The sequence below is a fragment of the Thermobia domestica genome, chromosome 12, assembly GCF_964235325.1.
Source record: "Thermobia domestica chromosome 12, izTheDome1.hap1.1, whole genome shotgun sequence".
Classification (NCBI taxonomy): Eukaryota; Metazoa; Arthropoda; class Insecta; order Zygentoma; family Lepismatidae; genus Thermobia; species Thermobia domestica.
Genome location: NC_137465.1, coordinates 206,593,989 through 206,609,901, shown reverse-complemented (window position 1 = coordinate 206,609,901; position 15,913 = coordinate 206,593,989). Strand labels below are relative to the sequence as shown.

Here is a 15,913-nt window from a genome sequence, read left to right as displayed (position 1 = left end):
ATCACCTTTTATGGCTATTATACCATAAAAGTCGTAACCTTAATTATCAGATATTAACTGATCATATAAACAATCAATTTCTTTAACCAAATCTTCTTCTGATAAGGATGTCCAAAACTCATTACCCTTACCTTTACGAATATCTAGTTCTTGCTGCATTAGGTTGAATAGCTTAATACTGTTAGGATGGGAAAGGATAATTAAGTTTGTTCTTCTTGTATATGATTAGGCAATTATCTTTTGAATTATCGTCTGTATATGGTGCTGCAATTTCTTTTAAGCCCTCGTTTTGAATTCTATCTCTCCATTGTTTGTTCTATTTTCCCTACTCTTATTTGCAGCTCTTTTTGGTCTTCTTGAATCTCTTCAAAACTAGAAACAAAATAGTATTCGATAATATCATAGCATTTATCATAGAAGTCTTGTGATATCCATAAAGCTATAGCGAGAAATATTTTCTTATATACATATGTTCCTGAGATGATCGATGTTGTTTCTTTATCTCCTCCTTTTATTAAATATGTAGAGCAACAGAGCAAAAGTGCTCCATTGCTCTTTTCCGTTGTGTTGTTAATTTTTTCATTATAGTATTGTATTAGTTCTTTTGATTCTTTATTTCTTATCCAATCTTTAAATCTCTTACCTCCATCATTACATAGTTTTGTGACATTAAAGTATCCTGTACTCCTATCTATAATTGAATTCAAGACAAAAATGACGTCAGTGCTGACGTCTTTTTCATCAAATAGTCTAAGCTTTCTTGGATCGTCTACAAGCAGTATCATACAATAAAGCTTCAATAATGGGAAATGAGCCCGAGGCCGCCAAACAGGCCCGTATTCACCCCCTAAATTTTTGCTGCCCTCCCTAAAATGTTTACGGTAGGCTTGCAAATGAACTATAATATGGTTGGATCGCCCCCCTAAGTTCAGCCGGTCTCCCTACATTTTTGGGCTGGCTACCGGCCTGCAGCCAAAAGAAGAAGTGTGGAGATTATTTTAAAAACAATGTAGTGCTGACATGAGATAAAATTTGGTGGAAGACAGTGATTCGAAAAGCCGATTGGGGGAAGAAAGTATCAGAAGAAGAAGGAGAAGAAGAGGATATTTTTGGCGACTTTTTACTCCTATAATGAGTAAAATGGGAAGAAGATTGGAGAGTAAGTATGGAAATTGCATAGTTATAACGAGTGTGTTTGATAAAGCTAAATCATATAACATCTCAATAGCCTAGGTTGACCAGACGTACTGATTTTCGCAGTACAGTACTGTTTTACAGTGAGTTGTCCTGCGTGTTGCGAAGACGCCTAGAAAATCGAGAAATGGCCTTCTTTAAAAAACATGTCCTGAGTTGACTAATATGCAATATTTTAATGTTTCATTCTTTATTCCCAACATTTTGAATCACAGTCACTCTTTTCCTGAATGATGAACCGCTGTGTTTTTTAATACTCCTCAAAAGATTAGGAAAGGAGAACAATCAACAAGCCATTATTTTGCAATACATTGTTTTTACTGAAAAGAGCTTGTTGAGATATTGGTAAGGTAGAAAAGGTTTCTTTTTTAACTTACGACAGTGATGCTAACCAAGTTAAGTAGAAGTTCCCTCGTGCCGATCTAAATTTTCCCTCTTTCCTTAGAATAATTCCACTCTCCGAAAATCGATTTTAAAAAGTCTTTAGCCCAACACCGAGTTTCACTCTACGTTCGAAAAAATAAACCACTTTGTCCATAGGCGCCCGAAGAGGAGGGTAGGGTGGGGCCCGGGCCCCCTCTGGCTCACGAAAATGTATACGTAATATAGCAAACCACGTATATTGAATACCAGACGTAACATAGCAACCATAGAGATGGCCCCTCGCTAGAAAATTTTCTTTGAGCGCCACTGACTTTGTCACTCATCAAAACATTTGGAGTTGTATTGAATTATTTCAATACTTCTGTTCAGTGCTTTTTTTTTTTTTTAACAAAACCGAATGATTAACTTAAGGTTAGCGTTAAATGAAATAAGGACATGCGTATTGCCGACGCAGTAAACTATCATATACTATCATATATTATACTATTCGTGTACTACTTTTCACTTGTCAGAATCTGTTCACCCTACAGCCACATCCTCAACATATTTGAACCTTAAGACAATAATTAATGCAATGACAAACACCAAGCACTTACCAACTCTTTATTTAGATTAATTTTGTGTTTCCATTCTAATTGGGGATGATTATTCAGTGCTTTTTGAATGAAACATAAACATCAATGTTCCAACATCACTATTTTTCTCTTGCAAATTCTCATTAAAACAACCACAAAATTCTTCCGATCGACGAATGTTAAGCTAGATTACACTATGAAATAAATCCTAGGAAACACTTTAGATTTATCTTCGGACAAAATCGTACGAAATCCTATCCTTTTGTGCAACACACGTGATTTTTTTCTTGTCTAACGGAATGGCATTTCGAGATGTTGATCCACACTACATTGTGGTGAAAAGAATGGGGTATACAGTTGAACAAACAATTGGTAGTGTGGGAATTGTGTTAATAACACTATTTATTAGCTATGATAGCAAAAAGAAAACAACAAAACTTATCTCCAGCTGGCGGGGAGAAAAGAAATTTGTTTACCTTTCTCTCACCTGATACCACTTAAATCGAAATCTTACGAATTTTCTTTCCGAAATAGAAATCTCAAAAGATCCTTCAGAGTATAGGAAATGACATGTGATCTATTGCCATACACTTTGAGATTTTGACTCGAGGAAAAATCGTAAGAGATTTCATAGGATCTATCCTATAGTGCATAGCAGGGTTTTACTTAGAAGAAACTGGAATTGATTTATACGAACTATGGCCGTCCCCAAAAGAATATTTTTGGTGGAAGCGTATCTGAATTTTATGTCCTAAATTAAATAGAAAATACTAAATATATCATTGCGATATTAATCCAAGTGTGATTATCAGTGCTACTGTAATCTGGGTAGCATTTCAAGGTTACTTTTTAAACCATCATTTTGGGAAAATGGATCATGACATCTAGGGTTGCTTTTGAACATGGACCCAATATTGATGACAGAACTGTATGATGATTTTGAACAATTACAAAAATAATTATTGTTTATGTTTTCGTTTATAAAAAAAGAAAGAAAAAGTAAGTACGGAACACATAAGTTTAGTAGTACAGGTGTTTTGAATGATAGAAGAGAACATTTCCCTGCTCCGTTCGTTAAGAAACAAGAAAAGTTCTCAAGTTCACCCTCCGATGAAATTGTAATTTGGAGCTGAATAATCGTTATTAATCTTCAAAATATTTTAACATTCTGCTAAAAGTCAAAATTTTCAAACGATTTTTAGTTTCATGTTTTAGAAACTCAACATGGTTTGTGGAGAATGATGACTTTTAGGAAATAGGTTACCAATCATAAAGTAATAATATAGTATAGAAGGTTTCAGCTGCTCTTCCCGCTGAAACTGTGGAGATTGTGGCATCGCCACTGAAGGAAGTTGGGTACTACGAGCTACTAAAAGCAATTCAAATCATTCAGAGCGTGTGAGTCTGATAGAATTAGCCAATGATACACTTAGCTACTGCCAGTAGCAGCCGATGCAATTAGTCATAGAGAAAGGATATAATATAAGAGGTTTCAGCTGCTCTTCCCGCTAAAACTGTGGCACCGCCACTCAAAGGAGTTGGGTACCACGAACTACTAAAAGGAAGAACGAATCAAATCATTCAGAGCGCGTGAGTCTGATAGAATTAGCCAATGATACACTTAGTATTATATTCCCAAAATCATTAAACGATGAAAATTTTAAAATTATTATACACTCATATACTTTGTAATGTCTCCTTGTAAAAGTTCTATTAAAGAACAAGGTTAACAACACAATCAAGATAAAAACTTTCAAAGTGATGGTATCAAGTATATTCAAGGTGATGGTGTCAAAACATATAAGATAAAGACTTTCAAGGTGTCTATTTTGAAAGAAATTGAAAAAACATATTTTCCAGCATAAACAGTGCCTTGCCAAAAACCAAAATAGTTTTTGTGATACTATAAAACCAGGCATTTTAAAACAATTATATTCATTCGACCTACACCTGCTAATAGTGTGGTTTGGCATTATTCAATCTGCATCCAGGATGAACCAACCAGGACTGACAGTCATGAAGAAAGGCCTATGCTCTGTGCTGTTGAACTTTTGCATGACATATTGTCGTGAAAGGAGGATTACGTAACATTAAAAACACACGAGAATATCAGGGATTTCTCCTTGATATACCCCAACCTTTGTACTTCTTATATTTCATATCATGATTTTGTAAATATTGTTTGTTTCTATATCGTTAAGGTGACGGTTTTAATAAATACCCCAAATGTATGACACTTGTCCTTTTATCAGCATTCTGATTACTTAACGTGACAATTGATTGTTGCTATATTCAATAACACAATTAGTATCATATTATGGCTCCCCCAGAGGAATCTCTCTCGTGTGGTTCTTAGTGTTTGTGTTCCTCTTTTCACACATATAAGGCACTTTTTTGCTTTGTTAACTCCATTGTGGTCATTTCATTTCTCACATTCTCTTGTCATGCCCACGACTCGCAGTCAGGCTTCTTTCATTCCCTTAAACACACCTCAAGTTCAAAATTCAAACAATATGGCAGGCATTTCTTCCATCATTCCCGATATATACAGTGCGTCCAAGGAACAAAGCGCGGATTTATTTTTACAAAATTTCTTGAAGATCGCACTGGTCAATAACTAGGATGACTCAAAATGCATAAAGATTTTCGAAAAGTCCCTTTCTGGACCCGCTCAACATTGGTTCTCCACCCAAAATCTCTCTACCCTTCCCTGGTCAACCGTCCAACAAAAATTCCTAAAACAATTTGGCGACGGGCAGGTTCCACGATCTCGCATTCATCAGTATAGGGCTCGAGTTCAACTCCCTAATGAACCACTTTCTCATTACGTTTTCGCAAAGAAATTTTTGGCAGATCAGGCATACACGCAATTAGATTTTCAGGAGTTTCTTTTAGAATGCGTGTCGAGTATGACACCCGAGAACATACGTTGGTTTGGCACTCGCACCATATCTGACTATCCCACATTTATTGATGAGGTTACAACCTTAGAACGCACTCAGCTCATGGCCCAAAAGCGAGAAACGGACTCTTCCTTTTCACGCCAAACTTCAGATGTCCCAACTTCTAGCGCCATTCAAGAACTGACTCATCAAGTCTCACAGATACAGCTTCATCTTAATACCCTTTCCAATTCTCAACCTACCTCTGTTCATTTCGCTCCTACCCGTTCTCGTTCTCCTAGTCCTCACAATCACAACACCCTCTCTCCTAACTATAAATCCCTTCCCTTTCCACAGTCCCTCTCACCCCATCCGCCGTCCTCCTGTCTCCAACATTCTCATTCCACCAATCCGACCTCTTCTTCTTCTAACTCATGTACTCATTGCTCCACACACCCGTCTCATTGTTGTCAATGTACCGCCTCCTCTCATTGTCAAACTGTCCCTCAGTCTCCCCCAACCCGTAACACTCCACGAACTGATAACAATAACGGTTCTCGTAAAGGCAAGAACAATAAGCGTTTTAACACTAAGCATTCTTCCCAACCCCAAAACGTCTATACTACACAACAGCCAACCATACCCATCCCACCATATCCATTCTATCATCCTTTTTTTCAATATCCCACCCCTACCCACCTACTCTCCCTCCCCTCCCCTTCCCCTGTCTCCACAAACTCTCGTACCAATAAACCAAAAAACCCCAAAATTAGCGCGAGAGCGCACCAGTCTTCTCGCGCTTAATTCTTCCTCATCTCCTTCTTCCCCTCCCTCTTCCTCAGATTACCTCCAATTACCGTTGCATTTCAAAGGCAAATTACCTTACGTAAAAGCCCGTTGCATGACCAAGGATGTTTTCTTTTGCCTCGATTCTGGTGCCGAAGTCAGCCTCTTTCCAGCCGACCAGCTGGACCCTTCGGTTCGTACTTTTAAGCTTCACACGGTTCTAAATGGTCTTTCATCATCTCCGGTACACCTCTCCCGTGCTACCATTCTCAACTTGAATTTTAATGGTCATCAATACTCCGTACTTTTTCGTTTGGTTCATTTCAAGAACTTTCCTGCTATCCTTTCCAGTAAATTTCTTCAAGACCATCAAGCAACCCTTAATTTTGACAAAGGCATCCTATCATTACGTCATCTAGGTCGCATGCCTCCAGCCGATAATGCAATACACAGCTTTAATACAAACACATTTCACTTCTTCAGAAAACATCCCATTCCTCACATTGTTTTTCAAGCACGTAGGAGACTTGTCATACCACCCCGTTCAGCTAAAGCAGTTCCTCTCAAGGTTAACGGTCACTTTCCAAATACATCCTTCCGGCTACATACTCCTATCTTACGAAACTTAAGTAACTGCTATATGACGCATGCTGTTGTTTCCATAGATAACCTAGTTTTGCCACTTGCAAACGTCTCGTCTCGTCCCCAGATTATAAAGGCCAATGCTCCCATTGTTATTGGTTCCATATTTTCACCACTGGAACAAAACACTAATGCTTACACCATCAGACAGGTTCATTTTCCCACGGACGAGGACGCTTCACGACACAAAGCACAACGCCTTAAAGAAATAGGTCATCTCATTGACATTAACAAATTTCACTTATCTCCTGACATGGACGAACATCAAACTGCTCAAATGAAGGCGCTACTTTCTGAATATGCTTTTCTTTTTCAATGGCACGACAATGATTTTACAAAAATACCCACCTTTTCGGCCACGTTAGACTTAGAATCAGACGTTCCCTTTCAGTCCCTCAAATTCGTAATTCCACATAGACTTAGACCGCGAGCAAGAGAACTCGTCCTGCGCCTCATTAATCAAGGAGTGTTTGAACAATCAGATTCTCAGTACAGAAATAACATATTATTTGTTTTAAAACCAAATTCCAAAACTGAGCTAAGGGCCGTTTTTGATCTCAGGGGCCTTAATTCCCGTTTCAGAACAATAGCTTTTCCTTTAGAAGATATACAGGACGCTCTAGAGTCTCTTTCTGACTCAGTTTGGTTCAACTCCTTTGATTTACACTCCAGTTTCTATCAATTAGACTTAGATCCCAAGGACAGACCGGCCACTGCGTTCTCCATTAAGGGTCTTTCTCTCCCCTTCAATCACCTTCAGTTGACATATGTTCCTCAGGGTTTCAAAAATGCCTCCATTTTACTTCAACAAGCTCTTCAAACCATTTATAGGGACATCTTCCCCAACAATATTACATCATTCGTTGACGACATGTATGTCCACGCAGATTCGTTCGATCAGATGATGATTGTGCTTCGTGCCTTCTTTCAGCAAGCCGCCAAACATCCTCTGCTCTTTAACATTAAAAAATCAGTTTTCGGATCAAAAAGAATTAAATGTTTAGGCCATATTATTGACAATCACACTCTACAACCTGACCCTGATAAGATTTCAGCTTTAGCTCAGGCACCCAGACCGGCCACTCCCAAAAGTCTCAAAAGCTGGTTAGCCAGTGCAAATTTTTTCCGACGTTTTTTTCAAAAATTTTTCCATCATTCTTGCACCCCTTTATCAGGCTCTGTCAAACAATCCTAAAAAGCTCATCTGGACTCCTGAGCGCGTTCAAGCGTTTGAAACAATGCAGAAACTTCTAACCTCACCCCCCGTACTTGCTCTATATTCCACCCGCAATACACACCACATTCTCATGACAGACGCCGCAATCGTAGGCGTCGGGGCGGTGTTATTACAGAAAGATCTCACTACTAACGTTGTGCAACCTGTTTGCTATGTCTCTTCCAGACATCCCAAAACCGTTTCCCCCTTTCCAAGCTTCCATCAAGAATTATATGCAGTGTACTTTTCTCTCCGGAAATTAGAAAAATATTTGTTAGGCCACCATTTCACCCTAGTTACTGACAATATTTCTCTTCTTGCTGTTCGGAAAACAATTGTTTCATCCCCAAAAATTTTGAGATGGTTAAACTACATTAATACATTTAACTTTACAATCAAACATGCAAAAAGCCATCAGAACCCCATAGCTGATTATCTTAGTAGGCATCCTGCTCCTTTTACGCAAGACACAATAGACATGGACAATGAGGCTGTGCCTGATTCTGTACTTCTAACTATCGATAACAACTTGGACCTATCTAGACTACAGGGCGAAGATAAATTCTTCTCCAAAATTATCGAAACTCTCAACAAACGAGACGAGACAGATCCTTCATTCCAACGTCTCAACAAACAATACGTTATTCAGAAAGGCATACTTTACAAAAAACTGTACCGAGTACCTAACTCTCGATTACTGCTCTGCGTACCCGACAATCTTAAACCAGCTTTATTCGATGAGTATCGTGACTCAATGACTCACATAGGTTTTACCAAGATGTATTGGATGTTGCGATACAAGTATTTCTTTCCGCGCCTAAAATCATGGCTAGCTCAGAAACTTAAATCATGTAAAGGCTGCGCCATCTTTAAACGCAATTACATGCCTAATAACCCAACAGTTCAGCGTTTTCCTCAGTCAGGCCTATTTGAAACCTTTTCTTTGGACCTAGCCGGCAAGCTAATACCCAGCGATCCCGAAGGTTTCCAATACTTTTATGCAGCTACGGATCACTGTACTGGATTCACCATTACTCATCCCATTACAACTCCAAACAGCGACAACTTCATCAATTTCATCACAAACCATATCATTCTTCCATATAATACTCCTCGCACAATCTACTTAGATCTTCAGAGTTCACACCGGTCTACAGTATCGTTAAACTTTCTCAAGTCTCTTAACATAACAGTTAAGTACGGCCTACCCTATCAACATCGTTCTCTAGGCACAGTTGAACAAAGATTAGGCTCCTTGCAAACGAGTCTCAAATTTCTGTGCCAAGACAACCAGAAATTTTGGCCTCGATTCCTTGCGCATGCCACAGCATCTCTGAATAAATCACCCTTAACTTCCATTGGTCTATCTCCTCATTTTCTCCTCTATGGCGTTCATCCCACTTTACCATTAGACAATTTGCTACATGTTCAACAAGAAACTTTGAATACTAATGATCGCCTACTTGCACTCAAAGAAATGAGGGACCTCGTTGAATTTCGAAAACACCAAGTTTTCACTGATCTGAAGAAGCGCATTGAGAAGGCCAAAAATCCAACACAGTTCTTCCCTGACAGTTTAGTTATGGTCTTAGATACCTCAAGAAAACCTAACACTTGTAAACCATTATCCCGTCTTTATAAGGGACCCTACAAAGTGATTTCGAATGTCTCAGCTGATGAGTATCTTTTAGATATTGATGGGAAGCCAACGGTCATTGCTAAGATCCGTTTGAAACTGTACATCCCGCCTACAAACCCAGACCCCGAATTTGAGTATAAGTACAAGCGCTTTCTCAGTACCTCTAAATAGGATCCGACCACACATTACTTCAAAACCCAACTACCAATTACATTTCACGTTATGTTTTGATTATCTAATTCAACGTTCCTAGTGGAACATGATCCCTTTCTGTAGTACCACACTGGCAAAACTTCCGACTTTGTCTCTCGTTATGCCATAATTACAGTTACAGGTAGGCAACACACATTACAGACAATACTTCTCCCGTGCGGCATTTTTTTCTTCCGGTAGTTCATTATTATTGCATATGCTTCGTCTCCTGTTTTTAGGCAACCCGTTGTACATACACTGTTTCGTGCAACGACTCCTAGTTACGCTCATAACAAACTCTACGCTTTTCCTTCTCCCCATAAGCAATATACCGGCATCATTCATTACTTACGTCATTATCTTTCCTAGACGCGTAAGGAAAGACTCTCCATCTCATTTCCTTCTTGCGTCCTTTTTTGGGAACGGCTGGCCCGACCCCACATGATATCACTAAGGTCGCTAGGACGAAATGCTTTCTCTCATCCCACACCCATACATTACAGTCAATATATCACAATTATGTGACATTTTTTTCTCTCTCTCTTCTCTCAGGTTTATTCTCTCCATCCTATTTGTATCAGCTTCAGGCACGTTCATGCCACAAGGCGTACAGTTTGTTAATGGCATTGACTATATTCCCCTTCCCCAAGCGATCCCCTATTCCCAGACCTTTCCTTTAATCTATAACATTTCAACACCTACCTTTCCGTCTATCAATTCAACCATAGAATGCAAAGCTAATACATCCCGGTTGTGTACCCATTTTCAAGATTTTCTATCCTCAATAAATTCTCTGTCTAATGACATTCAAACTTCTATATACTTGGTTAAGTTTCTTTCTAACGAAACCTCTTCTTCAAAGACTCCGAGACCCCAAAGAGGTCTTTTTAACTTCATCGGATCAGCATTAAACTTTCTCACAGGAGTTGCTACTGAAGACCAAATACATTCAACTAAAATTAATTTCGAACAACTAAAGACACACGTACAAGAGCTTGAAAACCATGAATCTGTTCTCAGTTCTAAATTTTCTGATATTTCTCATCAGGTTGCAACACTTGCTGGACAAACATCTTCTTCCTTCAAAGATGTGCAAACAACGGTTTCTGCTCTCATTGCCGATGAGACACGCCTACTTGAAGCCATGCGCACGGATCACTCCTCTTTTGTTACTTTCTCTAAGATGTATTTAAAATTTGACAACGCGATCCTCCTTATGATTCGTCAGTTACTTTACTTAATCAATTTTAACGACATTTTTGACCAATGTAAAGAAAACCGGTTATCTCCTCAAATCATACCAGTTCATCAGTTACATTCTGACTTACATGATTTTAATCTCAAATTGGTTTCAAAAAATTTACGCGTCAATCCCGTTTTGACGGCACCGATCATTTACACCCTACCTCTTACCACTTGCTATTTCTTTCCCGATCATATCATTTTACACGTAAAACTCCCTGCTATTCCCCTCCATACGCTACCACGTTTATTTAAATTAGTTCCCTATCCGGTTGCGTCAGCTCAACAAAATTGCTATTTACAGCTTCCTTCGAATTTTGTTGTCTTCATGGATAAGCAAGCCATCCCTTTTTCTCCGGCTGATCTTACATCTTGTTCCTTCTCATCTAAACATTTCTTGTGCAAAATCCCTACTATTTATAATCATACAATAGCTTCTTGTTTACACACTTTGAAATATCAACATATATCAGGCTTACTAAAAAATGCCTGTTCTTACAGCTGCTCCCTCACACACCAGTTTACCATCACCCAAGTATACGATTATCAATTTATTTTAACCCGACCACCCAACAACCTTCATTATCTTTTCCTTAATGGCACTGCCACGCCATTATACATTAATAATTCTTTAAATATCCGTGTTACTTTACCCTGTGACACAAGCCTCCATTCGGGAACTATCGAACTCATACCCCGCTCTCATTTCTGTCTTCCGACCACGATCATTCCTGTCCATTTAGTCCTTCATCATATCCATATAATTGATTCCGATTTACTCCTCTTACCCGCTGATAGGACTCTCCCTTATAACTCCCTTCAAAATCTTCCCCTTAATTTTAGCCACCGCATAACACCAATCACAGCTACCAATTCTTCCTTTCAACCGCCAACTTGGCTTTCCTGGCTTCCCACGGACGACTATCCCACCATCTCTACCTCCTTCTCTCTCATCCTGTTTACCCTCTCTATGATGAATACCCTCTTCATCTATATTTTACATCGTCGTACACACCAGTTATCTTTAACACCCACCACAACTCAGCCACCCGAATTAATTTCCCTTAACTCACGTTAACTTTCCTTCCGCATCTCTTCCTTAAAAAAATGGGCAATCTAATTACTAAATCACACAATTTTTTGGTACTTACCTCGTACTCTGTCCTCCGCCATTTTCATTACTCGTTCCACACACCTTAACAAATCCTCTCATTTTGATGATAATAAAACACAAAATCACCACCACACATTCGCGAACGGTACACATTAATTACCATTGTCACTCGCGTCTCCATTTTTTTTCTCACCACCCGTATACAAGCTCCTTTTGCTCACAACTGGCAACCTCACGTAGTTTCTCCCGAATCAATTGTCTTCCAGGTCAACTTACGGTACCTTGGCCAGGAATAAACTACGTCTCACTAATATATGTATATATTTATTTTGTCCTACTTAATGGCAAATTCACTCTTCCTTTCTATACTTCTTCTACTGTAACGGAATCTTTCGCTATCAACGACCATACTCCCGTCCACACCACATACAGTAGTATTAAACATGATCATAATAATAATAAAAAAACATAAGGGTCTCGCCTTTTACATTTTTTTCTCTCTTTTCTTTTAGCATCCTCTTCCTTCTGGTTATACCCGGCGTTGCAGCTGGCGACTTCCTTCCCATATCTTTATATATTGCAATTCCCCTCATCTTTCTCTTCTTTATCATTGGTGGCTTCTTTTACATCACGTTTCTTTTAACTCGTAAATTTCGTCGCTCCTTTACCCACCCAATGCCTACCCCCCACACTTACACCGTATCTTACACACCACCCGCTGCTCCTAAACCATCCTATCTTCCTCTTTTTCATACCAATAACGTCACACACCCCGGAATCTCCGCATCTCCCTCAGATTGATCAGGTGCCTTCTTCATTTCAGTTCACCATTATACATATTTTTACGTAATTCCTTTTGTTCCTTGTACGTTCCTTTTGCAATAGTATTACTCTTCTTCCAAATTTTTCTCTTCTCCCTTTTCTTCTTTCTTTTAGTCCTTTTTTAAAAACATTTTCACAATGGTCTTTAACAAGTAATTCAGTTCCTCCTGTCATGTAATTTCTTTTCCGCACCCGGCCTATTTTCACAAACGCACCTGGGCTACCCATCATCTTGCTACCCGTTTCCATGGATGATGCCTACCAGTCGCAGTTTTTTCTGGATGATGGATCTCACGACTTCCAAACCACAAGATGCTGTCCATTTTGTTTCAAGGATCACGCCTTCCAGATAGCAGACTTCCAGGAGATAGCCCTTGACTCTCAACGTGCCGCACCACCACGATCAGGATTTCCCAGAGTTCCAGCCCTCCCGGATATACCATTGGGATCACGCTAGACATCTACACGGACCCAGCAGTTTTAGTGATTTTTTTTCTCGTGTGTGTGTTTACTAGTGCCTCCTTCCTCTAGTGTTTTTTTCTTTCCTTTGTGCACCAGCCCCATGGTTATGAAGGTCTTAAACGATGAAAAATTTTAAGAGATTCTATGTCACTGGTTCTCATGAACAGTTAACCATTGTACTTTATTAAAAGTGGGATTATTATATTCCCAAAATCATTAAACGATGAAAATTTTAAAATTATTATACACTCATATACTTTGTAATGTCTCCTTGTAAAAGTTCTATTAAAGAACAAGGTTAACAACACAATCAAGATAAAAACTTTCAAAGTGATGGTATCAAGTATATTCAAGTTGATGGTGTCAAAACATATAAGATAAAAACTTTCAAGGTGTCTATTTTGAAAGAAATTGAAAAAACATATTTTCCAGCATAAACAGTGCCTTGCCAAAACCAAAATAGTTTTTGTGATACTATAAAACCAGGCATTTTAAAACAATTATATTCATTCGACCTACACCTGCTAATAGTGTGGTTTGGCATATTCAATCTGCATCCAGGATGAACCAACCAGGACTGACAGTCATGAAGAAAGGCCTGAGTTTGTGAGTATATGCTCTGTGCTGTTGAACTTTTGCATGACATATTGTCGTGAAAGGAGGATTACGTAACATTAAAAACACACGATAGTATCAGGGACTTCTCCTTGATAGACCCCAACCATTGTACTTCTTATATTTCATATCATGATTTTGTAAATATTGTTTGTTTCTATATCGTTAAGATGACGGTTTTAATAAATACCCCAAATGAATGACACTTGTCCTTTTATTAGCATTCTGATTACTTAACGTGACAATTGATTGTTGCTATATTTAGTAACATAAATAGTAACATATTATTAGCAACTACCAGTAGCAGACGATGCAGACAGCTCTTGTCAGTAGTGTCGCAGTCACTTTTGTTGCATTGTGGGTACGATTTGTATTTCCATTAGGAATATAGGGAGTGGTTCATCAGGGTAATCAGTGATACCAATTATCATAAACTAAAAGGCAAATTTTTCATTGTATTGACGCAAACCGATAACGAGATAGTTTGCAATTTCAATTTTAACAACAATTTCAATTTTGGACATAATTTAGTGCATTACAATTTTTATAGTGATTTACATATTTTTTTGTATGTTCTACGCTTCTGCCTTCCTTTTTACTTCACAAACTAGTGTGGAAACATAACTATTTGAAACAGGCCAATTCGTCCATTTTGGAACGGGCCATCTTTTACAATTATAATTACAACAAAAATATTTAAAACAATTCTAGTGAAGCAGTCAACTTGGCCTTAGTGCTGTGACTTTTAATTATAAAATCTCCCGCGAGGGAGATGAATAGAATAGAACGAGGCTAAAAGATTTTAAGTCTTGCATGAGGAAATCAATTGCAACAATTCTGTAAGAGGGATAAGATCATTATTAATTTTGTGATGTCCACAAACGATATCTAATTCGAATGGTCTGAGAGTGAAGGGACTCAATTCAATGCTTGCCTTCGCAATAATTGTAGAGAGTAACGCAACTCGAAACATGCAAAAATTAATTATAGCAAATGAGAAACAAGCAAAAGGGCTATTAGTCACCGCAAGGGAAATTTAAAACACGAAAAAGAATATGGAAAGGTAAAAAGAAGTTGAAAAGATAAGAAATATAAAACACAAATCTTTTGTCAAAAATTAAACATATGGGAATAGTCACTGTTATTGTACACTGCTGTACACTATTTTATTTTCTTTCTTCCCAAATAGCGAAAGTATGTTGTGAAAAGATTAGTCCAAACCATATTTATTTCTCCCCTACCCAAATTGAGTATGGATTTCTCTTTACGGATGTAATATGATCTTTTGATTTTTCTTTCCGTTGCTGTTTTGTTTTCTCAAACATGCCTCTGCGACGTTATGGTTATAATCTCTAAGATGCGTTGTTAGACCAGACAGCTGTTTCGGGCTCCTAGACTTCGAAGTAGAAACATGTTCAGTTATTCTAGTTCATATATTACTGCTTTGTAGATGGCCAGTAATAATGCCTTAAAACTTGTTAGGTATTTGTCTACGGATTTAAGTTTTTAAATCGATTTTGAATTTTAAGCAAGCTGATTTTGGGAGGAGGTTTCGAATGCGCTTTTTCTTACATATAGAACAAAACTCTGCTATTTTTGCGGTCATACTTAACCTTTTTGCTTGTTTGTCATTAAATACCATCCCCGCTCGCAATATTGTGATATCGATTATAGGCGGATTTTCATGTGTCCTTTACCTCCGTGAGTTGCGAGCGATTGTGCTAAACAGCCAATGAAATCACGCATCGGAGATGGCGCGCTACACTCGCGTCAGAGTAGAAATTTGTTCAATTCTGACGGAAGTAGCGCGCGTACACTATTGTATTCACTGACTAACATGGCGGAAGTCGCAAACTTTCTATTTTACGCATGCGCATTAGCTAGGGAGTAGTAATTTGGCGCAATACACGCACGGATGTATGAAAACGAAAATAATTTACGGTGAATACGCTACATGTGATGCTTCCGTTCTAACGCGGGCATGAAAATCCGCCTTATAGCTGTTATAGCCTACATATAGAATATTGTCGCAAACCTAAGCGCAGATTTTGCTTTGCGTTGACGCAAATCTTTCCACAATAGGTTCATGTACTACATATTTGAACGAAAATAAATTTTTAATATGACTAGGCAACACTGATAATTTAG

The 15,913-nt window shown here is 38.4% G+C and overlaps 1 protein-coding gene across 1 annotated transcript; it reads left to right on the top strand.

The window, feature by feature from the left end:
• The first annotated feature begins 8,457 nt into the window (after window positions 1–8,457).
• Window positions 8,458–9,489, top strand: LOC145666246 (uncharacterized). The gene has a single exon (XM_081733310.1). The coding sequence runs from the start codon at window positions 8,458–8,460 to the stop codon at window positions 9,487–9,489; it is 1,032 nt and encodes a 343-aa protein (XP_081589436.1).
• Window positions 9,490–15,913: the final 6,424 nt, after the last annotated feature.